We start from the raw sequence: 18,830 nt of genomic DNA, 5'->3' as shown, positions 1-18,830 counted from the left end.
CAATGCAAGTCTTCCTCCTCCTCCATAGACAACTTTCTTTTCTTCTTCTTCTTCCACTTCTGCTTTTGCTGCAGTTGCAGTGTAGTGGCATAAGCAATGATTCAAATCAGTCACCATGTGATTTAGGAAAACGTTGTCGTTTGAAGGAGGGTACTCATGTAGTGCCAGCAGTGATAGTGTTTGGAGATTCAGTAGTAGATACAGGAAACAACAATAACTTGGCGACAGTTTTCAAGGTGAATTACCCTCCTTATGGAAAAGACTTTTATGGAGGTCAACCCACCGGCAGGTTTTCTAATGGCAAAGTTCCTCCTGATTTCATTGGTATATACATACATACATATACATAATACATATGCCTGTATATAATTAATCTCTTTCTTTTTATTAATTTTATATGATCTAATTACTAACCTCTAAATAGTAGTCGCTTAAAAACTATATATGTATGTGCAAATTATACTTAAAGTAATGTCGTTGATGAGGGCATTTTTTGGAAGAGAATTAAGATATGCATATTGAGTAAATGATGACAATATTTAGCATGTTCTGAATTCTATTATTTATTGTTTATTGATACAATTACCATAATTTACAGTTGAAGAACTAGGAATCAAAGAAGTATTACCACCTTATCTTGGCCCAAGCCTACCGATCGAAGATCTAAGAACCGGAGTAAACTTTGCATCGGGAGGTGGTGGATATGATCCTCTTACGTCTCAGCTTGCTGTAAATATTTAATATTTAATATCGTTCTTAACTTCATATATTAAATATTAAATATATTAGATTAGATATGTGTGAATTTATGATTGTGTGAATTTACTTATTTGCCCATGAATGCATGTGTACGTACAGTCGGTGATATCACTTCCGGGACAAATAGAGTTGTTCAAAGAATACTTGGAGAAGGTGAAGTCGATGGCAGGTGAGGAAGCAGTAAATGATATATTAAGCAAAGGATTGTTCGTTGTGGCAACAGGGAGTAATGACGTCACCAATACGTATTTTAATAACCCTCTACGAAGATACCACTTTGACTTTGAATCCTACTCTCGTCTTCTGGTGGATTCTGCTTCCTCATTCTTACAGGTAACTACTATATATGGTTTAATTACTGTGATATATAACATGACATGATTAAGTACATAAATTAGCCAAACAAAATGGATAAATTCTAGATGGATCAATCGGGCCGGGTTGGTTTTTTTATACAAAATAATATGTTTAAAATGGACTCAATATCATAGTTCTTTCTTACTTGGGCCTGTTGCTGACTTGCTGTCGAATATTTAGATAAAATCGATATTTTTTAATTGTACAATGAACTATTTTATTTGGATATTTGGTTATTTCGACAAAATTTGAATTATTATTTTGGATTTCTGATTAGGTTTGGTTAATGATACAAAAACCAAATAGTCCAACACTGAATAACAATTATTTATTTATATATTTATATTTTTTTTACTTGTAATATATATTTAATGATTTGTTAACTTATTAGAATTGTTTTTAAATTTAATTAGAAAGCATGTACCATATAAAAAAGTCTTAATTAATATAAATGTTGATTAACAAGTCATTTGTTTTTTTTAATTCACTAAAATGGCATATAATAAATACTTTGTGGATTTTAAATTTGATTAATCAAACTTATTAATGTTAAAGTTATATGTTTTTTTAAAAATATTTTTACTCTTGAAAACCGAATTGTAAAATTCAATCCAACCTAATTATGTTTGATTGGTTCATATCAAATCTTAATTTAGTTTGCACTTTGTACTATTCGGATCCAAGTTTTGAAAACTGAAATCAATTTCAATTCACGTATATGGATAAGATCGAATCGATTCATTCAAACAAACACCGTATACCTATTACATTAAAGGACACTAACTTCACGGTTGAAAAATCAACAGGATTTATACAATTTAGGTGTTCGAAGAATCGGAGTTTTCAGTTTACCACCAATAGGATGTCTACCTTCACAAAGAACATTAGTAGGAGGAATACAAAGAGAATGTGTTAAGAACTACAATGAGTTGGCAGAATTATTCAACACCAAGCTATCAATGGAGATTAATTCTTTAAGCCAACGTCTCCCTTTTGCAAAGATGGTTTACGTTGATGCTTACTATCTTCCACTTGATATGATCCAAAACCCTGGAAAATATGGTATGTTTTACTCATTCCTTCATTACAAAATAAATAAAACATCATTATACTTTCATGCATTTTCTCCCAATTATATATTTGGGTAAAAAGGTATACAACTATATACTTATACTCTCATAATAGTTACCAATTTAAGTTAAATTACTAAGCATAAAACATCAATGAGGGTTATAAGTTTGTAACATTAACACTTTGTATGTTAAACATTCTTTCGATTGTCATTTTGTCCCACACTGATAGTACGTTAATGTAAGTTAATTTGATTAGAATTGGATAACAAGGATATGATAGTGAGAGTATATATAAATAAGTAAGTGGATGATAAATCATTTTATTTATGTATTTATTTGAAACAAAAAAAGTGGAAGTATAGCGATGCTTTTTTTTTTTTTTTTTTTTTTTTTTAAATTTATTTATTTATTAAATAAAAAATAGTTAAATGAAGTTCCGTTTTGGGCATTTTAGTAAAATAATAATGCACTTTTATTTCTTTTTCCTATTAGTACTATTTAGCATTTTAGTTGCATTTTGCATTATAATTTAGTGATAAACCTGAATGGCACTTTGCTTTAGCAAAACGGACGGGAATTTGATTAGACAAAAAATAAAATATGTTTGTACTAAACATACAAATCGTTACATTCTTTTAAATTTGTGTTAAACCACTCTTATTGTATGTAGGTAACTCATTAAAATGAATAAAATGGGTGGTATCGTATATGAAATGACCACTTTCTGATATTTATTATGAAATAGTTATTTATTTTTTAAAATAAACTTTTGAGTAAAATACAATTTTAGTCCTCATGGTTTGCACAAATCATTAGTTTGGTCCTGGTATTGTGATTTCATCACAGGAAGTAGGGGTGAGTATTTGAACCGAACAATACCAGACCGATTCTTGGACCGGACCGATTTGGCAGAAATTGGTGGATTTTGGACCGACCGAGGACGGTTAAGGTCCAGTTCAGTCCATGTCTGGGTTTTCCGGTTCTTGTATCTGTTGGACCGATACAACTTTAGGTGCATATGGTACAACTCGCTGAAGCCTACTGAAAGTTGGTTTATATATTATGGTTGTAGGCATAAGTATTTTGACTGAACTGGACCAGACTGTTTTGCAGAAATTGATAGACCTTGGACCGGACTGAAGCCGATCCAGTTCTGATATGGCCCGGTCTAGAGGTCAAAATGCTCACCAATCACCACAATCTCCAAAAATCATCATCATCATCGATCACCACTAATACCACAATCCCCACTCTCTAAACACATCCCTTGAAGAATAAAAAAAATGCAAGAATTGAATCGTTTACATCTTGGTTTTGGTTTTTCACATCATCAAGGAAGCTCAACGGTTTATCTAATTCAACTGTTTAGCTAAACATTCATAAAAACGTTATAGATCTCCAGTGTAGATAAACAAATACCTCTTGTGGTCATTTCGTCGAACATTTGGTAGGCGTAACCCAAATTCCTAGTAGAAGAAAGAGTTGCAACTAGCAAATTACAGGCTTCAGGACTAATATCAGGAATCAAGAATCTAACATCGTTAAATACCAAGAACGAGTTGAGATCCCTTTTGACCGAGATATGTTATGCGATATTCGAACCGTAGATGGAAGGATTGAGTTGAATTTTATAAGTTTTGAATTACTTCATTAGCGTATCAACAATGGTGGATTGGTAGGAGATGGAGAGAGACTTGAGAATGGATTGATAGTAAATGGAAGTGTGGATGAATCCTGGTTGTTGAGAGGTCTAGTTGAAGAAGCCGAGTGCGAGTTGAAGCTAGATCCGTCGGTTTCCGGCTTCGACAATACTTTTTTGACCACCGGAGGCCGACGATGGAGAGGCTAGGAGGGTGCCACCTCTATCAATAAGGATGGAAATCGGGCGGGTATGGGGCGGGGTTGACCATCCCTGTCCTTATCCCCGAGTACCTAACCTCATCCCCATCCCTGACGGATGCAGGGAATCAAATCCTATCCCCTTTAAATTTTGGGCTTTTCCCCGTGCCATCACCGACCCGTCCCCAGCCCATCCCTGGTCTATCAAAAAAAAAAAAACTAAACTAAACTTATGCAAAAAAATCAAGTTTATTGAAGTGATAAAAAACAAAGCCCATAATCATATTATGTTACATAAATAATAAAGTCTAACACGCATCAAAACAAGAAGTGACGATTTGAGATACGAACCGTCGAACAAAGTGAGGATTTAAGAACTCTTAGAATTAGGAACATAATTTGGTATGCGAACTCTCGGTCCAATACAAATAAATTTATTCTTAGTGGACTTATTTCATATATATATATATATATATATATATATATATATATATATATATATATATATATATATATAGGGTTAGGTTCATGTGAGACGACCTAATTTTGTGAGACCGTGAGATGCAATCCTAGCCACTTATTTAGTAGATAAAAAAAAACATTTTTAAAATGCAAAATAATTGAAAATTTTCGATTTTTTTTTTTCAAATATTATTTTTGGAATTTATATTTTCCAAAAAAAAAATAAAAAAATACCAAAAAATAAAAAATAAATAAATAAAATACATTTTTTTTACATATTCTAGTAGAATATTAGAATATTCTACATATCTGACAAATCTAATAGAATATTCTAACATTCTAAAAATCACATTAAAATATTTACAATATAATATTCTATTAGAATATTTCACGTATTTGTCAAAATAAAAAACGGTAATTTTTTTTCATTTTTTTTAGGTAATTAAAGTTCCGAAAATAATAATTAAAAAAAGAATTTTTGGATTTTTCCTTTTATTTTGCATTTTAAAATTATTTTTAGATTTGGTCTCACGGTTTCACAAAATTAGCATCGTCTCAAATGAACCTGAACATATATATATATATATATATATATATATATATATATATATATATATATATATATAGTGTCATCAATGTGGGGGCGGGGCGGGTTGGAGATTGGTTTACCCGACCCCAACCCCATCCCCAGTTTTAGCATAACGGGGATCCCCAACCCCATACCCGGTACCAATTTTGCAGGGAATACCCGTCCCCAATCGAGACAGGTCAACCGGATTCCCCATGGGGTCCGGTGCAATTTCCATACCTATCCATCAATCGGTTGTTGAAGCGCATCGGAACACGATTTGCTTTATTTTTAGGGTATTTGTATTAAAATTGACAGAAATGGCCCCTATGTTTATCAACGATGTCAAATAAAGCAGGAAGTTAGAAAAGGATGTATTGGTATTTTCATATACATTCAAGGGTGGAAGCAAACATGGTTATTTCTAGGGACCAAGCACTCAAATAAGGATCCCATAATTAAATCTCGATACTAACACAAAAACTAATGATTTATACAAACCAAGGGACCATAACTGCATTTTAATTATTATGTATACAAAAATTAGAATAAAATATCAACAAAAAAATATAATGTTATTTAGATCATAAGAAAACATGAAATAATGTAAAAAGTAAAAAAACATAATAGTTTAATATAAATTCTAAAACGTTTCTTTATATATTATATTAGAAGTTTTATTGGTTAAATTATCGTATTTATTTAAAATAAACAACTTTAATTTTTCTTTACTTTTTATTTTTAATAAAGCAACATATAATTGGTCTTATCTAAAATCAACAACTTCAGTTTCTCTTTATTTTTTTTTTATTTTAGATAAAACAATATATAATTGGCCGTGTATATATTATTATTATTATTTCTATTATTATTATTATTATTATTATTATTATTATAATAATGATGGTATTTCATAAACAAATAATTCAAAAAATGAATTAAAAAATTATTTGTAAGATTGATAACCGCTTAAAAATATTTATTTTACAAACAATTAAAAAAAATATATACAAAACTGATAATTATTTATCCTTACTTAGTTGCACCTCTGTCAAACTAATTAATTTAATTAGGGTTTCATCAAATCATTTTATTTGTATATTTCACTTATTAAATCTTTTTTTTATTTATTAACCCCTTTTGATTTTTTTTTTGATTTTTTTTGTCTTTTCTATGATAATAATAATAATAGTTATGATTACATTATTATTATTATTATTATTATTATTATTATTATTATTAAATAGTATATTATAGTTTTGATCCTTATGGTTTAAATATCTGTCTGCATTTTGGTCAAAAAAAAATTTATATGGGTTGTCTTTGTCGTTTTCAAATGTTGTATGTTGTGGTGTATGAGATTAATTATATCATTTCATAGTTACTAAATTGTGTATTTCGGGAAATAGTTATTTACCTCGTTCATTGTGAAAACGATTAGTGTAAAATTCAATCAAATTTATAATACGAGTTAGTACCGCACATCGAAGAATACTCGTTCATTCATGAAAATTATTTCAACAACACAAGTCACTCATTGAATTACGTTGGATCAACTTTACGGTAATTGGATATTGACTTATTATGTCGACAATTACTTTTCTCATTGCAAACACGTATGATGTTACCGTTCATTGTCTAAACAAACATGGTTCATCGGCGTGCTTCCTGCTAAGTATTGGTCCTTAAGATATCCCAAATCATGCAACTACTTCTATTGCCTTTGTTTATGGTGGTGATCATCTAGATATTTCTAGACAAATAGAGGTTTCGGACGAGAGATTTTTTCAATATATTTTTTTCCATATCAAACTTGAACTAGGGGTGGGGGTGTGTAGTCGGACATAAAAGATATTGTAACGCCCGTAGATCAGGGCTAGTCAATTAAGAGACGATAAGCATCAAAAATGACTTTTTGATGGAAGATTATTTAGAAGGATTAATCTTAACTAAGTTGTAGTATATGTTATAAGGATTCCGTACATATAAAGAACGTCGAAATCCGAGTTATAACGAAGAAGTTATGACCTGTCGAAGTTTCGCGACAAAACCGACACGGTGCCGAATGTCGTAAAAAGTGAGTTTTTGATAAACTACTTTTTAGCCTTAGTGATCTAAACGAAAGTCGTAGTGTTCGTTAAACCGAGAGTATGTATAAAAAGAACGCCCAAATCTGACTTCGTATGAGGAAGTTATGATTTTTCGAAGTTTCAGCTTAGCAGTAGACAACTAAAAACTCAAATTTTAGATCGAGTGATTTTTAGCCGACACGACCTAAATGAGAATCGAAGGTCTCGTCAATAGTAGCACAACGGTAAAAAGACAGACGAAAACGGACGTCGGATGAAGAAGTTATGAATTTTTAATGGATTTCCTGTCCCGGTCTGTTAAAAATAATAATATAAAAATTAAAGTCAAAATTAGTCGATGAAGTCTAAACGAAAGTTGTAGAGCGTAATTTTACCTACGCGTGCATATAAATATCGTAAAAAACGGAGCTCGTATGCGAAAGTTATGGATTTTAGAAGTTTTGACGCGAAAACCGAGAAAAATCCCCAAAACTGAGAAATCTCCCATACGTGGACTTCGGCCACGTGTCCTCGCTTCGCATCCGACGCGTATCCAAAATTCTGCTGAGTCATCCGAGTTGCTGAGTCATCCGAAGCGGTCAAGTGAGAATCCGACGCGTGTCCTCTTCCTCGTGTCCGAGCCTTCGCATGATGCCACGAACCCACCCTACCTCGGACTAGACCTCAGTCCAATCAGGAGGTGACACCGAGGCCCTCGCATGCGCAGCCACGTGCGAGCCACCTGCGAGCCTTCAGATCAGCTGACGCGTGGAGACTTCTCAGCCATTGGATCAGCAGCTTCGGACCTCCTATAAATAGAGGGCTTGCGAGCCTTCTCGGTTACTTTTGGAATTTTGCCACTTTTAGCCCCCTTTTCCATATTTTCTTCATATTAACATCCCTCAAAGCCCCGGTATCGATTATAACCCCCGGAATACGCCACGAAGAGCCCGAGAAGCCCGGAAAATTTATCTTTTCGGTTTCGAAGCCCGACCCTCGCAGAGCCCGATTTCTGAATAAAACTCCCGGTTTTATTAGAACGATCGTTTTAGGAAACGAATTGTTGCCCGATTTTCATCAAATCAAGTGAGTGTATAGTCACTTTCATCTTACACATAGATATGAAGTATTTTATATAAAATACGTGATATGTGTATATATGTTGTTTGTTTATTTGAGATGGATGTTGAATGAATGTTTTATACATGTTTAAAATGATTTAAAATGTATATATATTTTATCTTCAAATATGTTGGGTAAAACATGGGTAGATAAAGTATGAGGGATAAAAGTACAGTATAGATGTACGTTGGTAGCTATGAATTTAGTACAGTATAGATGTATGTTGGTAGCTATGTATTTAGTACGTTGGCAGCTATGAGACGTAGTGCCTATTGTATAAACCTTGGTGACTATGAGACGTAGTGCCTATTGTATAAACCTTGGCGACTATAAGACGTAGTGCCTATTGTATAAACCCTGGCGACTATGTGACGTAGTGCCTGTTGTATGAACCTTAGTAGCAATGGACTTTGGATAAATTCCTTAGGTCAATCCTGAGGAATGATTGGATGAAGGATAGTCGATTCTTGATCGACGTTTGTTAGTGCTTGTAGTATAAACCTTGGGCAGCGATGGACTTCGTGCCTATTCCTTAGGATGAATCCTTAGGAATGAGTGAGATTTGATTCTTAGGGTAAATCCTTAAGAAATAAATAAGATAATGGGGATTGGGTAATTGGGTTGATTGTTTGATGTTTAAGCATAATAAATTATTTATTGTGGGTTGAAAACCCTATATGCTCACCAGGCTCCCAAGCCTGACCCACTCAGTTTGTTTGTATCACAGGTATCGATACGAAGTTACTTTTACACTGAGAGATTAAAAGAGATGTAGATCACTAGTGTAAGTGAGTGTAAGTTCTGTTTATGCTTATGTTTCTGTATTGACGATGACATCCCAATGGTTTAAGTGAATAAAATACATTTCTTCAGAAATGATTTGATAATATAATTATCATGTTTTTATGGGAACAAATTCCGCAACACCTTTTAAAAGGATTACTCTGATTTTATTTTAAAAAGCATAAACGAAATCGGTCTTTTCTGGCCGAGAAATTAGGGGATGTCACAGTTGGTATCAGAGCATTAGTTTAAGCGAACTAGGAATTTGTAGGATTTCTAGACTTAAACTTAGAATGCTAAGCGATGATTGTGAGATGAGTGTCTGCTATATTTTAGACACGAGCACAAGTTTATTTTAGGAAAGATGCCTAAAATGTTTTATGTGTTAAATATTTTATGTTATAGCTATAAGGATGCCTTATATGCTATTATTTGTTCGGATCTATGGTCTGTTGCCGACCGGATCTGGAAACCTTATGTGTGTAGGATTCTAAGCGTATGATTACGAGATTAGAACTAACATGTAAACGTTTCAAAGTGATAAGGAGATTTATACGTCTATCGTAAATAAAGCTTTCTTATCTTAAATTCTCGCCCGGTACACCGAACGTCTGTTTGGGTGTACAAAACGTTATGGTGAAGACTCGTAGAGAATTGAGTAGATGGAGGAAATGAAAAGCTTATGATAGTGAATGATACCTATCAGAAGATATCGTAAGAGTGGTATCTTGCCTTTAGAATATGTCTAATAAAATAACAGAACGTTTAGAGGGGTACGGTACGTCTGAAGTACACCTTCGATTGGCAGGATGATGGAATGATTGGTGTAATTTTTGAAGTGGTCCCATCGTCTGGAATTTCCATCACCAACCAAGTTGAAGTAGAATTGACGATTGAAGATACGCATGGAAGAAGTCCTAGTAGAGTCTAGGAAAATTTTATGATTAATTGGACACATTCGTATGTGTTAAATTGTTTTGTGATTTTAGGACTTGGGGACTGTGTGACATCCCCAATTTCACGGCCAGAAAAGACCGATTTAATTTATGCTTTTAAAATAATTTTAGAGTAATCATTTGATTAAAAGTGTTGCGGAATTTGTTCCCAGATAAACATGATAACTATGTTATCAAATCATTTCCGAAGAAATGAATTTTATTCACTTAAACCATTGGGATGTCATTGTCAATACAAAAACATAAGCATAAACAAAACTTACATTCATTTACACTAGTGATCTACTTCTCTTTTAATCTCTCAGTGTAAATCAACTTCGTATCGATACCTGTGATACAAATAAAATGAGTGGGTCAGGCTTGGGAGCCTAGTGAGCATATAGGGTTTTCAACCCACAATAAATAATAAACTTATTAAGTTCTCAGTCAATAATAAATTTATTAATTTCACCAACCAAAAATAACCCTAATTACCCATTCCTATTATCCTCACTTTACGTCCCTAAAACAACTATCACAAGGGACCTAGCCTAAGGATTATCACTAGGGGTGACAACATTGCTTTGGGGGTTCCTCAGCAAGTTATGTCAAATAAAACAAACATCGGGGGTGACAACATTGCTTTCCCTCAGCAAGTTATGTCAAACAAGACATCCTAACATAAAACAACCAATAAGGTGACAACATTGCTTTCCTTCAAACAAGACATCCTAACATAAAACATCCCGCAATACATGTCAATGAGTTTTCTTTATACTAAGTCCATAACTCTTATTTATCGACGGTATTTCCCACGGGAGTTTTCCCCGCAATACATGTCAATGGGTTTTCCATACAGCTGATGAACATACTTAAGGGGTTTCCCCAGCCTTACATGCCCTAAAGGCACTCATGAGGGGAATAGAGTACAGCGAATGAACACTTAAGTCCATTAACACCTACAGGTTACGAGCCTGCTAGTGTTCCACAGACCATCAAAACAGTCCATGGTTGTCATCCATACTCTGCTGAATGACGGGGGTTTTAGAGTACAGCGAATGAACACTCAAGTCCATTAACACCTACAGGTTGCGAGCCTGCTAGTGTTCCGCAGACCGTCTAGAACAGTCCATGGTTGTCATCCCTACTCTGCTGAATGACGGGGGTCAACGTTGGCTAAGGGCTTTTCTCATATTGCACCACTCACGCCAACATTTGGGTAAAAGCTTTTCCCATTTTTCACCACTCATTCTCAATTTATGATCTATATCACTGATCATCTCATCTATCCAACTCACCTTTCATCACACACCCACTATTTAACTCATGATCTATATCACTAACTCATGAAGCTCGTCCGATCACTTCATAAAAGAACAAAGACTCCAAAGCTCTTCCAAATAAAAGTATAAGGAAAATACTGATAAAGTACTCCCGTACGCTCCTGTACCCCGACACGTAATAGTGTCAAAAGGAAGAACTAATGGATGAACACATAGTTCAAAAATACCTAATGAACATATAGTTCAAACATACGTACCGATTACAAGTCTACTAACGTTCTACTGGGCTATCTAAAATAGTCTGTGGCCGTTGTCTATACTCTGCTAGATGACTAGATTATCTTAAACATCGATACCTCTCATCACTTTTATTTCATCACACATCATCTAATTCATCTACCCATGTTTTACCCAACATATTTGTAGATAAAAATATATATACAGTTTAAAACTTGTATAAAACATCAATTCAACAGTCACCTCAAATAAACAATTAATATATTTACTCATAGCACGTATTTTAAGGTAAATACTTCATATCTATGTGTAAGGTGAAAGTGACTATACACTCACTTGATTTAATGAAAATCGGGCAGCAATTTGTTTCCTAAAACGATCGTTTCTAATAAAACCGGGAGTTTTATTGAGAAACCGGGCTCTGCGAGGGTCGGGCTTCGAAACCGAAAAGATAAATTTTCCGGGCCTTCGGGCACTCCGGGACGTGTTCCGGGCGTTGGAAATGATCTCGGGGCATCGGGGGAGGTCAAAATGCTAAAAATATGAGTTTAGGGGTGAAAAAGGGCAAAATCCCAAAATTACCCGGGAAGTCTCGCAACCCTCTATTTATAGGGGGAAGCTTCTGATCGGACGGCTGAGAAGCCTCCAGGTGGCAAAGATCCGAAGCTCGCAGGACATAGGCTCGCATGTGGCTGCGCATGCGAGGCCCTCGCTGGCATGATCTGATTGGACCGAAGTCCGGGTCCGATGAGGGAAGCTCGTGGCTTCTGCGAGGGTTCGGACACAAGGAAAAGAGGGCACGCGTCGGATGACTCAGCAACATTCCGGACAGATGGCACATGCGAGGCGAAGACACGTGGCCGAAGTCCACGTGTGCGAAAATTCCCGGTTTTGGCATTATTCCTCGATTTTCGCGCCAAAACTTCTAAAATCCATAACTTTCGCATACGAGCTCTGTTTTTTACGTTCTTTATATGCACGCGTAGGTAAAATTACGCTCTACAACTTTCGTTTAGACTTCGTCGGCTAATTTTGACTTTAATTTTTATATTATTATTTTTAACAGACCGGGACAGGAAATCCGTTAAAAATTCATAACTTCTTCATCCGACGTCCGTTTTCGTAAGACTTTTTACCGTTGTGCTACTAATCACGAGACCTTCGATTCTCGTTTAGGTCGTGTCGGCTAAAAATCACTCGATCTAAAGTTCAAGTTTTTAGCTGTCTACTGCTAAGCTGAAACTTCGAAAAATCATAACTTCCTCATACGAAGTCAGATTTGGGCGTTCTTTTTATACTTACTCTCGGTTTAACGAAATCTACGAGTTTCGTTTAGATCACTAAGGCCAAAAAGTAGTTTATCGAAAACTCACTTTTTACGACATTCGGCCCCGTGCCGGTTTTGTCGCGAAACTTCGACAGGTCATAACTTCTTCGTTATAACTCGGATTTCGGCATTCTTTATATATACGTAATCCTTGTCACGCCCACTACAAGTTTCTTAATAGATATCGGCTTTATCTAATATTTATTTTTGACGCTCATTTTTATTCTTAATTAATTAAACCCTAATAATTAAGCATAAAACACATAATATTCACATAATTCCCTTTCGCTTCTTCCAAATGAGTTACAAAGGTTAACCTAGACCATTATGTCAATATTAATGCCTAGCCTCGAAACACGGGCGTTACAGACTGCGAGACAGTACTTGGGACGAGTATGAGTAGGTGTGAATAGTAGTAGAGATCTATACTACTGGAAGCACAAGACTCACGCTTGGATCAGGGAAAGTCACAAGGTTACCGAAAAGCTAGTAATTGGTCTCGTTTTATTCAAGTATGTCGTTACCATCGTTTCGGTAATGACTAATGAGATGATTGATATTATGACCCTAGTGGTCATATCAAATTGAGTCCGACTACGATGAGTTTGTTACGTGGTTCAGAGAACCAAGTTTGATGTAACATCTGAATTAAGTCAGAAGATTGAAATCAATGCGATCAATAGCATCGCGCTCGTTGTGAATGAAGCTTGTAGCCATAAATGTTATATGATAAAATGTGATTATATCACATTAGAATATGAAGGAAGGTATATTCCATTCTGGAATTTGAATCAAAGAGACTTGAGTCTAGGCGTTGCATCATCCGATGAAAGGTCATTAGAACATGACCCATTGATCTGTTACAATAGATAAGGGGAAGTACTTATCCTAAGAAGAAGAAGAAGTCCTCAATAAGGATTTATTTTGTAACTTGAAGGTTACAAATGAAAGTCCAACATGGTATGAAGAACAGGTGCAAGATTTAGCATCATAGTTATTACTTAGGATGGAAAGATAACGTATGGAATCATTATACATGCCCTATTTTCGTTGATGATTCCGGGACGTAATCATCCTAAGGGGGAGATAGTTGTAACGCCCGTAGATCAGGGTTAGTCAATTAAGAGACGATAAGCATCAAAAATGACTTTTTGATGGAATATTATTTAGAAGGATTAATCTTAACTAAGTTGTAGTATATGTTACAAGGATTCCGTACATATAAAGAACGCCGAAATCCGAGTTATAACGAACAAGTTAAGACCTGTCGAAGTTTGGCGACAAAACCGGCACGGTGTCGAATGTCGTAAAAAGTGAGTTTTTGATAAACTACTGTTTAGCCTTAGTGATCTAAACGAAAGTCGTAGTGTTCGTTAAACCGAGAGTATGTATAAAAAGAACGCCCAAATCTGACTTCGTATGAGGAAGCTATGATTTTTCGAAGTTTCAGCTTAGCAATAGACAGCTCAAAACTCGAATTTTAGATCGAGTGATTTTTAGCCGACACGACCTAAATGAGAATCGAAGGTCTCGTCAATAGTAGCACAACGGTAAAAAGACAGACGAAAACGGACGTCGGATGTAGAAGTTATGAATTTTTAATGGATTTCCTTCTTCTTCTTCTTCAAATAACAAATAACAAATAACAAAATATCAAATATACAACTAGACAAAATTGCAAAAATGGTCCATATGGTTTGTCATTTTCTCTGACTAAGGTTCATAAATTTGAGAAATTGCAGATATGGTCCCTTTCAGGTCGTTTTATTATAAATTTGGTCCTTAGAAAACTAGAAATGTCTATTTTACCCTTTTAATTGTTTTTCCATTTTTTTAATTGTTTTTATCATTTTTGTTAATAAAAAATAGAAATAAATCCGCCTCACACCCATACCCCCTTTTCTTCTTCTTTCCCGTTCCTATATCTGCCCCCTTCCTCCTTCATCATCTCCTTCGTCTCACCCTCTCCCGCACAGTTCACCACCGTAACCCACTTTCACCGTTAAACCAACAACACTAGCTCTCAGCATAAACCAACCTCTCCTCTGTTGCCACACATCTTCTATTAAAATCGCATCAGATCCCCTCAAGGAAACCCAGACCCACCCTTCCCCTTATTGAGATCTGAAAGTCGCAACACTTAATGGCGGAGATGCTAGTGGATCTTAGCGACATAGATGAAGATATATGGTGGTTTCTGATGGTGTCAAAATCAAAACATTATTTCTTATGTTGATGGCACTTTGTGACGAAGATGATGGTGACGGTAGCTTATGGTGACGTTAAAATCGAGACTCAACTCCAAGACTCGCCCCTTCATTTGTCATTTATTTGAGGGTTCATCGGGTAAAGAAGGGGACAAAAAAGTTTGTGAGTATCAGATGAATGATGATTTTTAACTTGTTTGTTTGCATAAGTATACTTGGCCATGTAATTTTTTACTTTTTCTAGAGTTGTGGAAATTTAGGGTTTCTTTTTTTATTTTCATTTAAAGTGGCAAAGAGTGGTGGTGGTCTTCTGAGAAGACAACCATAGGAGGAGGGAAGGGTGTGTGATAGTGAAGTCGAATACAAAGAAGAATGTGAATGTGTGGGGTTGAGGTGTGTTTGGCTTCGATTTCAAGGTGAACTAGTCATTTATAACTTCGTTTCCGACAGCGGAGGCCGAAGCTGAGGCGCCGATTCGGTGGCTTCCGGTGGAAGTCTGACAGTGGTGGTCTCAAATATTAGTCTAAAGTAGGGACAAAACCTGTACCGATCGTTACCGTTCCTGATTTTCTGAATACCATATTTGATCGAAAGTCAATCTCGAATACCGTACCGAATTAACTTTAGCGGTACCGGTACCGGGAATGGTACTAGCACCGGTACCGACAGTACCAAATCCCGAATTTCGTGATTTTGGAGTCCCGAGTACCGTCCCCTATTTTTAAATTCGGTACCGGTACGAGATCAAGATTTGGTATAAAACGCTCATCCCTAATCCAAAGTGCTGCACGAGAAAATGGGGTGAGTGGATGTGAGGATTGGGGTTTATTTTTTATTTTAAATGTATTAGCTTATTAATAAATAAAAAAATATAAAATTTAACATAGGGTATCCATAATGCACTGAACTCCATAGAGTTCAATAGATTGCCACATCATCTTTCTACAATCCATACAACTCTATCATTTTTTTTCCTACAATGCATTAAACTCTACAAAGTTCAATAGAATGTTACAAAATGTAATTTATAGTAAATATTTAAGAATTGAAAACTTTCATTTTTCCCATTGAAGAGTTCAATGATCATTGAACTCCAAATCTATTGAATGACAATGTGACATTTCACAATAGTAGAGTTTCATCCATTAAATGACACATAGACTTGCCACCTCATTCAACTCTCTCATTAAACTCACCATTGTGGATGCTCTAAAGGTAAATTAGTTATTTTAATTTAAAGAGGGACCAATTCAACAATAAACCTAAAAGACAAAATCTATAATTTTTTAAAAATTAATCGTTAGCCACGTAAAATAATAAACCACATTCTCAATTTTTTTCAATTTTGTCTATGCAACTATTTTTTTTAACAGCCAGACTTCAATTAAAAACAACAAGAAGTTGGAATTACATGGTACAATACAATGAGTTTTCAACCCAAGAGTTCCAAATCAAATTCCTATGCCATTTCGTTCTACTCTTAATCCATAAAAAAGCCAAAGCCTTGACATCATAGGCTAAAGCTAACGGACTCTTAACCTTAGTATTGGAGATGAAGATCACGTCGTTCCTATATTTCCATATAGTCCATAAGAATGCTCTAGATATCGCTTCTAAGGTGTCTAAAAACCTTCTTCCCTCTTTTACAGTAGAGTTTACCCCCCCAACATGTCTTCTAAAGAGTCCGTTGAGGCAGAAAAATCATTCCACCAAGTCTGTATATGCCCTTGAATCTCCAGTGTCTTGGAACAGTTCTTGAATATGTACACCTTGTTCTCTTCAAAAGCATTTCATAAAGGACAGAAGGTGTTAGAAATGTTTACTCCTCTCCGTGCAAGGTTTAATTCGGTCGACAATCTGCCAAATCTCACCCACCATATGAAGATACGTATATACTCGCTCTTAAAAGTAATCATTCGATAATAAAACATCTTACTTTAGTTTATCAGTTATCCCATAAAACTTGTGAGTTGTGAACCTTAAATTGGATCGTTTCTCTTTGTATGGGCGCCATTCGCGTTGGTGAACCGGACAAATTAGATATTTAAATGATATATTTTTTTTCATGGATAAGATTTAGTTGATTTGATTTGACTTCAAATATCTTGTCTAGATTTTACCTTTTATGTAAATAATTAAAATATTAAAATGATTTAAAAATACTATTGCTATTTAGTAAAACAGTTTAAAAATGAACATGCGTGAAAGTTAAACTTGGGATGTTTTCAACCGATTTCCTTCATAACAATTTACATTTTTATTTGATTTCAACCATTTAAGCTGTTTGATAGACAACATAACTCAAGTTCGTCTCTCTCTCTCTCTCTCTCTCTATATATATATATATATATATATATATATATATATATATATATGTTAAAATTACATTATGTACTTCTATTTTCCAGGTTTAATAAGACAAATCCAAATATTACATACAAATTTTGAATGCACGGATATACATGTCATGACAATTTTGGACTTCTGTTCATTCTTTAAAGAAAAGGTTATTTTCTAATATTTATGATGTTCAATATTTCAGGTTTTGATTTTTCAAACATAGGCTGCTGTGGTACAGGCACTATAGAGGTGGCTTTCTTATGCAAGTACACATGTACAAATGTGTCGGAATACATATTCTGGGATAGCTTTCATTTTACGGAGGATGCATATAGAATAATCGTTAGAGATTTTCTGAACAAAAATTTGAAGAACTTAATTATGTGACCCTAGAATCGTCATTCCATGCAAGAAGAGCTATATCTAAAGTACTTAAATTCCACCTTCAAATCTCAAGATCTTGGAAAGATGTTGGAAGGCTTTTCATATCGCTTATCTTTCGTTTTTTCTCCATGGTCACTTGTTTCTCGACCGATCAAGGTTAATATTAGCATTTTTGATAGATACTACATCTAAATAATAGATAAAGAACATCTATTATTAATAGATTAAGATTAATATTAGCATTGTTGATCCATAACCATCTGACTTTTGGTGCTTATACTTACTTACCTACCTACATGTATTCTTAGTTTCTTACATAAAGGCCTACACATACTTGATTGACAAAAGGATATGTTTCTAATTATACACAAAAGCTTATTGAAATTATAAAAAATAAGCTTTACTGATTAAAGGTCACTCGAATTCCACTTATCATCTGTTGAATGTCTGCTTTGGTGCAAGTGGAGGTGACCCTTCACTGAATATCACCCAAGGCAGTAATCACTTGACTCAAGGTTACTACAATGTCGTCAAACCTAAAGTATTGCCTATCTTTGATGGCCTGTTCTTTCAGATTTTTAAGTACAGCCTCAAGAGCACATAATTGTGCTTGTAAGTAATAAACTAAACAAATTCCTTCCTGTGTTTGGAAGAAACAAAACTAAATGAAACACAAAAAAAGAGAACAAGTTTCTTGCTAACAAAGTTAAACTAAATAGAAGCACTGAAATTGCATTAACAAAACAAACGACTACAACTATTTATACTAATTAAGATAGTATCCTACTCAAACTCTAAATCGAAAAGATGAACTCAATAAAATAGAAACCTTATCAAACTCTAAAACAATAAAATAAAACTTAAATATGGAACTTTCCTAAAATGCCACCGCTTTAATATCCGACCCTTTAATCGGATTTGTCATACGAGGCACTCGTCGTTCAAAACAATGCCGATTCCTCTTCGATTGGACCCGCTTCTTCTTTTTCCCATTTAGGACACTCGTTTTTATAGTGACCAAGCTCACCACATTTGTAACATCTAACGTGACTTTTATCCCGGACACGTTCATTACCATCTCGACT

At 34.7% G+C, this 18,830-nt stretch overlaps 1 protein-coding gene across 1 annotated transcript; it reads left to right on the top strand.

The window, feature by feature from the left end:
- On the top strand, positions 1-18,020 carry LOC145138062 (GDSL esterase/lipase EXL3-like). The gene is made up of 5 exons (XM_079072210.1): positions 1-324; positions 599-729; positions 859-1,092; positions 1,923-2,178; positions 17,564-18,020. The coding sequence occupies exons 1-5, from the start codon at positions 3-5 to the stop codon at positions 17,746-17,748; spliced, it is 1,128 nt and encodes a 375-aa protein (XP_078928336.1). The 5' UTR covers positions 1-2; the 3' UTR covers positions 17,749-18,020.
- Positions 18,021-18,830: the final 810 nt, after the last annotated feature.

This window comes from Lactuca virosa, chromosome 9 (assembly GCF_052849685.1).
Source record: "Lactuca virosa cultivar CGN04683 chromosome 9, Lactuca_virosa_CGN04683_v6, whole genome shotgun sequence".
In the NCBI taxonomy this organism is placed as follows: Eukaryota; Viridiplantae; Streptophyta; class Magnoliopsida; order Asterales; family Asteraceae; genus Lactuca; species Lactuca virosa.
Note: the sequence above shows the minus strand (reverse complement) of the source record. Positions and strands in the feature narration are given on the sequence as shown.

What these genes read in the sequence shown, in the direction of transcription:
- LOC145138062 (XM_079072210.1), top strand. Translation starts at nt 3, where the DNA reads ATGCAAGTCTTCCTCCTCCTCCATAGACAACTTTCTTTTCTTCTTCTT. An exon ending in AGTTCCTCCTGATTTCATTG is followed by an intron (nt 325 to 598) that starts GTATATACATAC and finishes CATAATTTACAG; the next exon opens with TTGAAGAACTAGGAATCAAA. An exon ending in CTCTTACGTCTCAGCTTGCT is followed by an intron (nt 730 to 858) that starts GTAAATATTTAA and finishes GTGTACGTACAG; the next exon opens with TCGGTGATATCACTTCCGGG.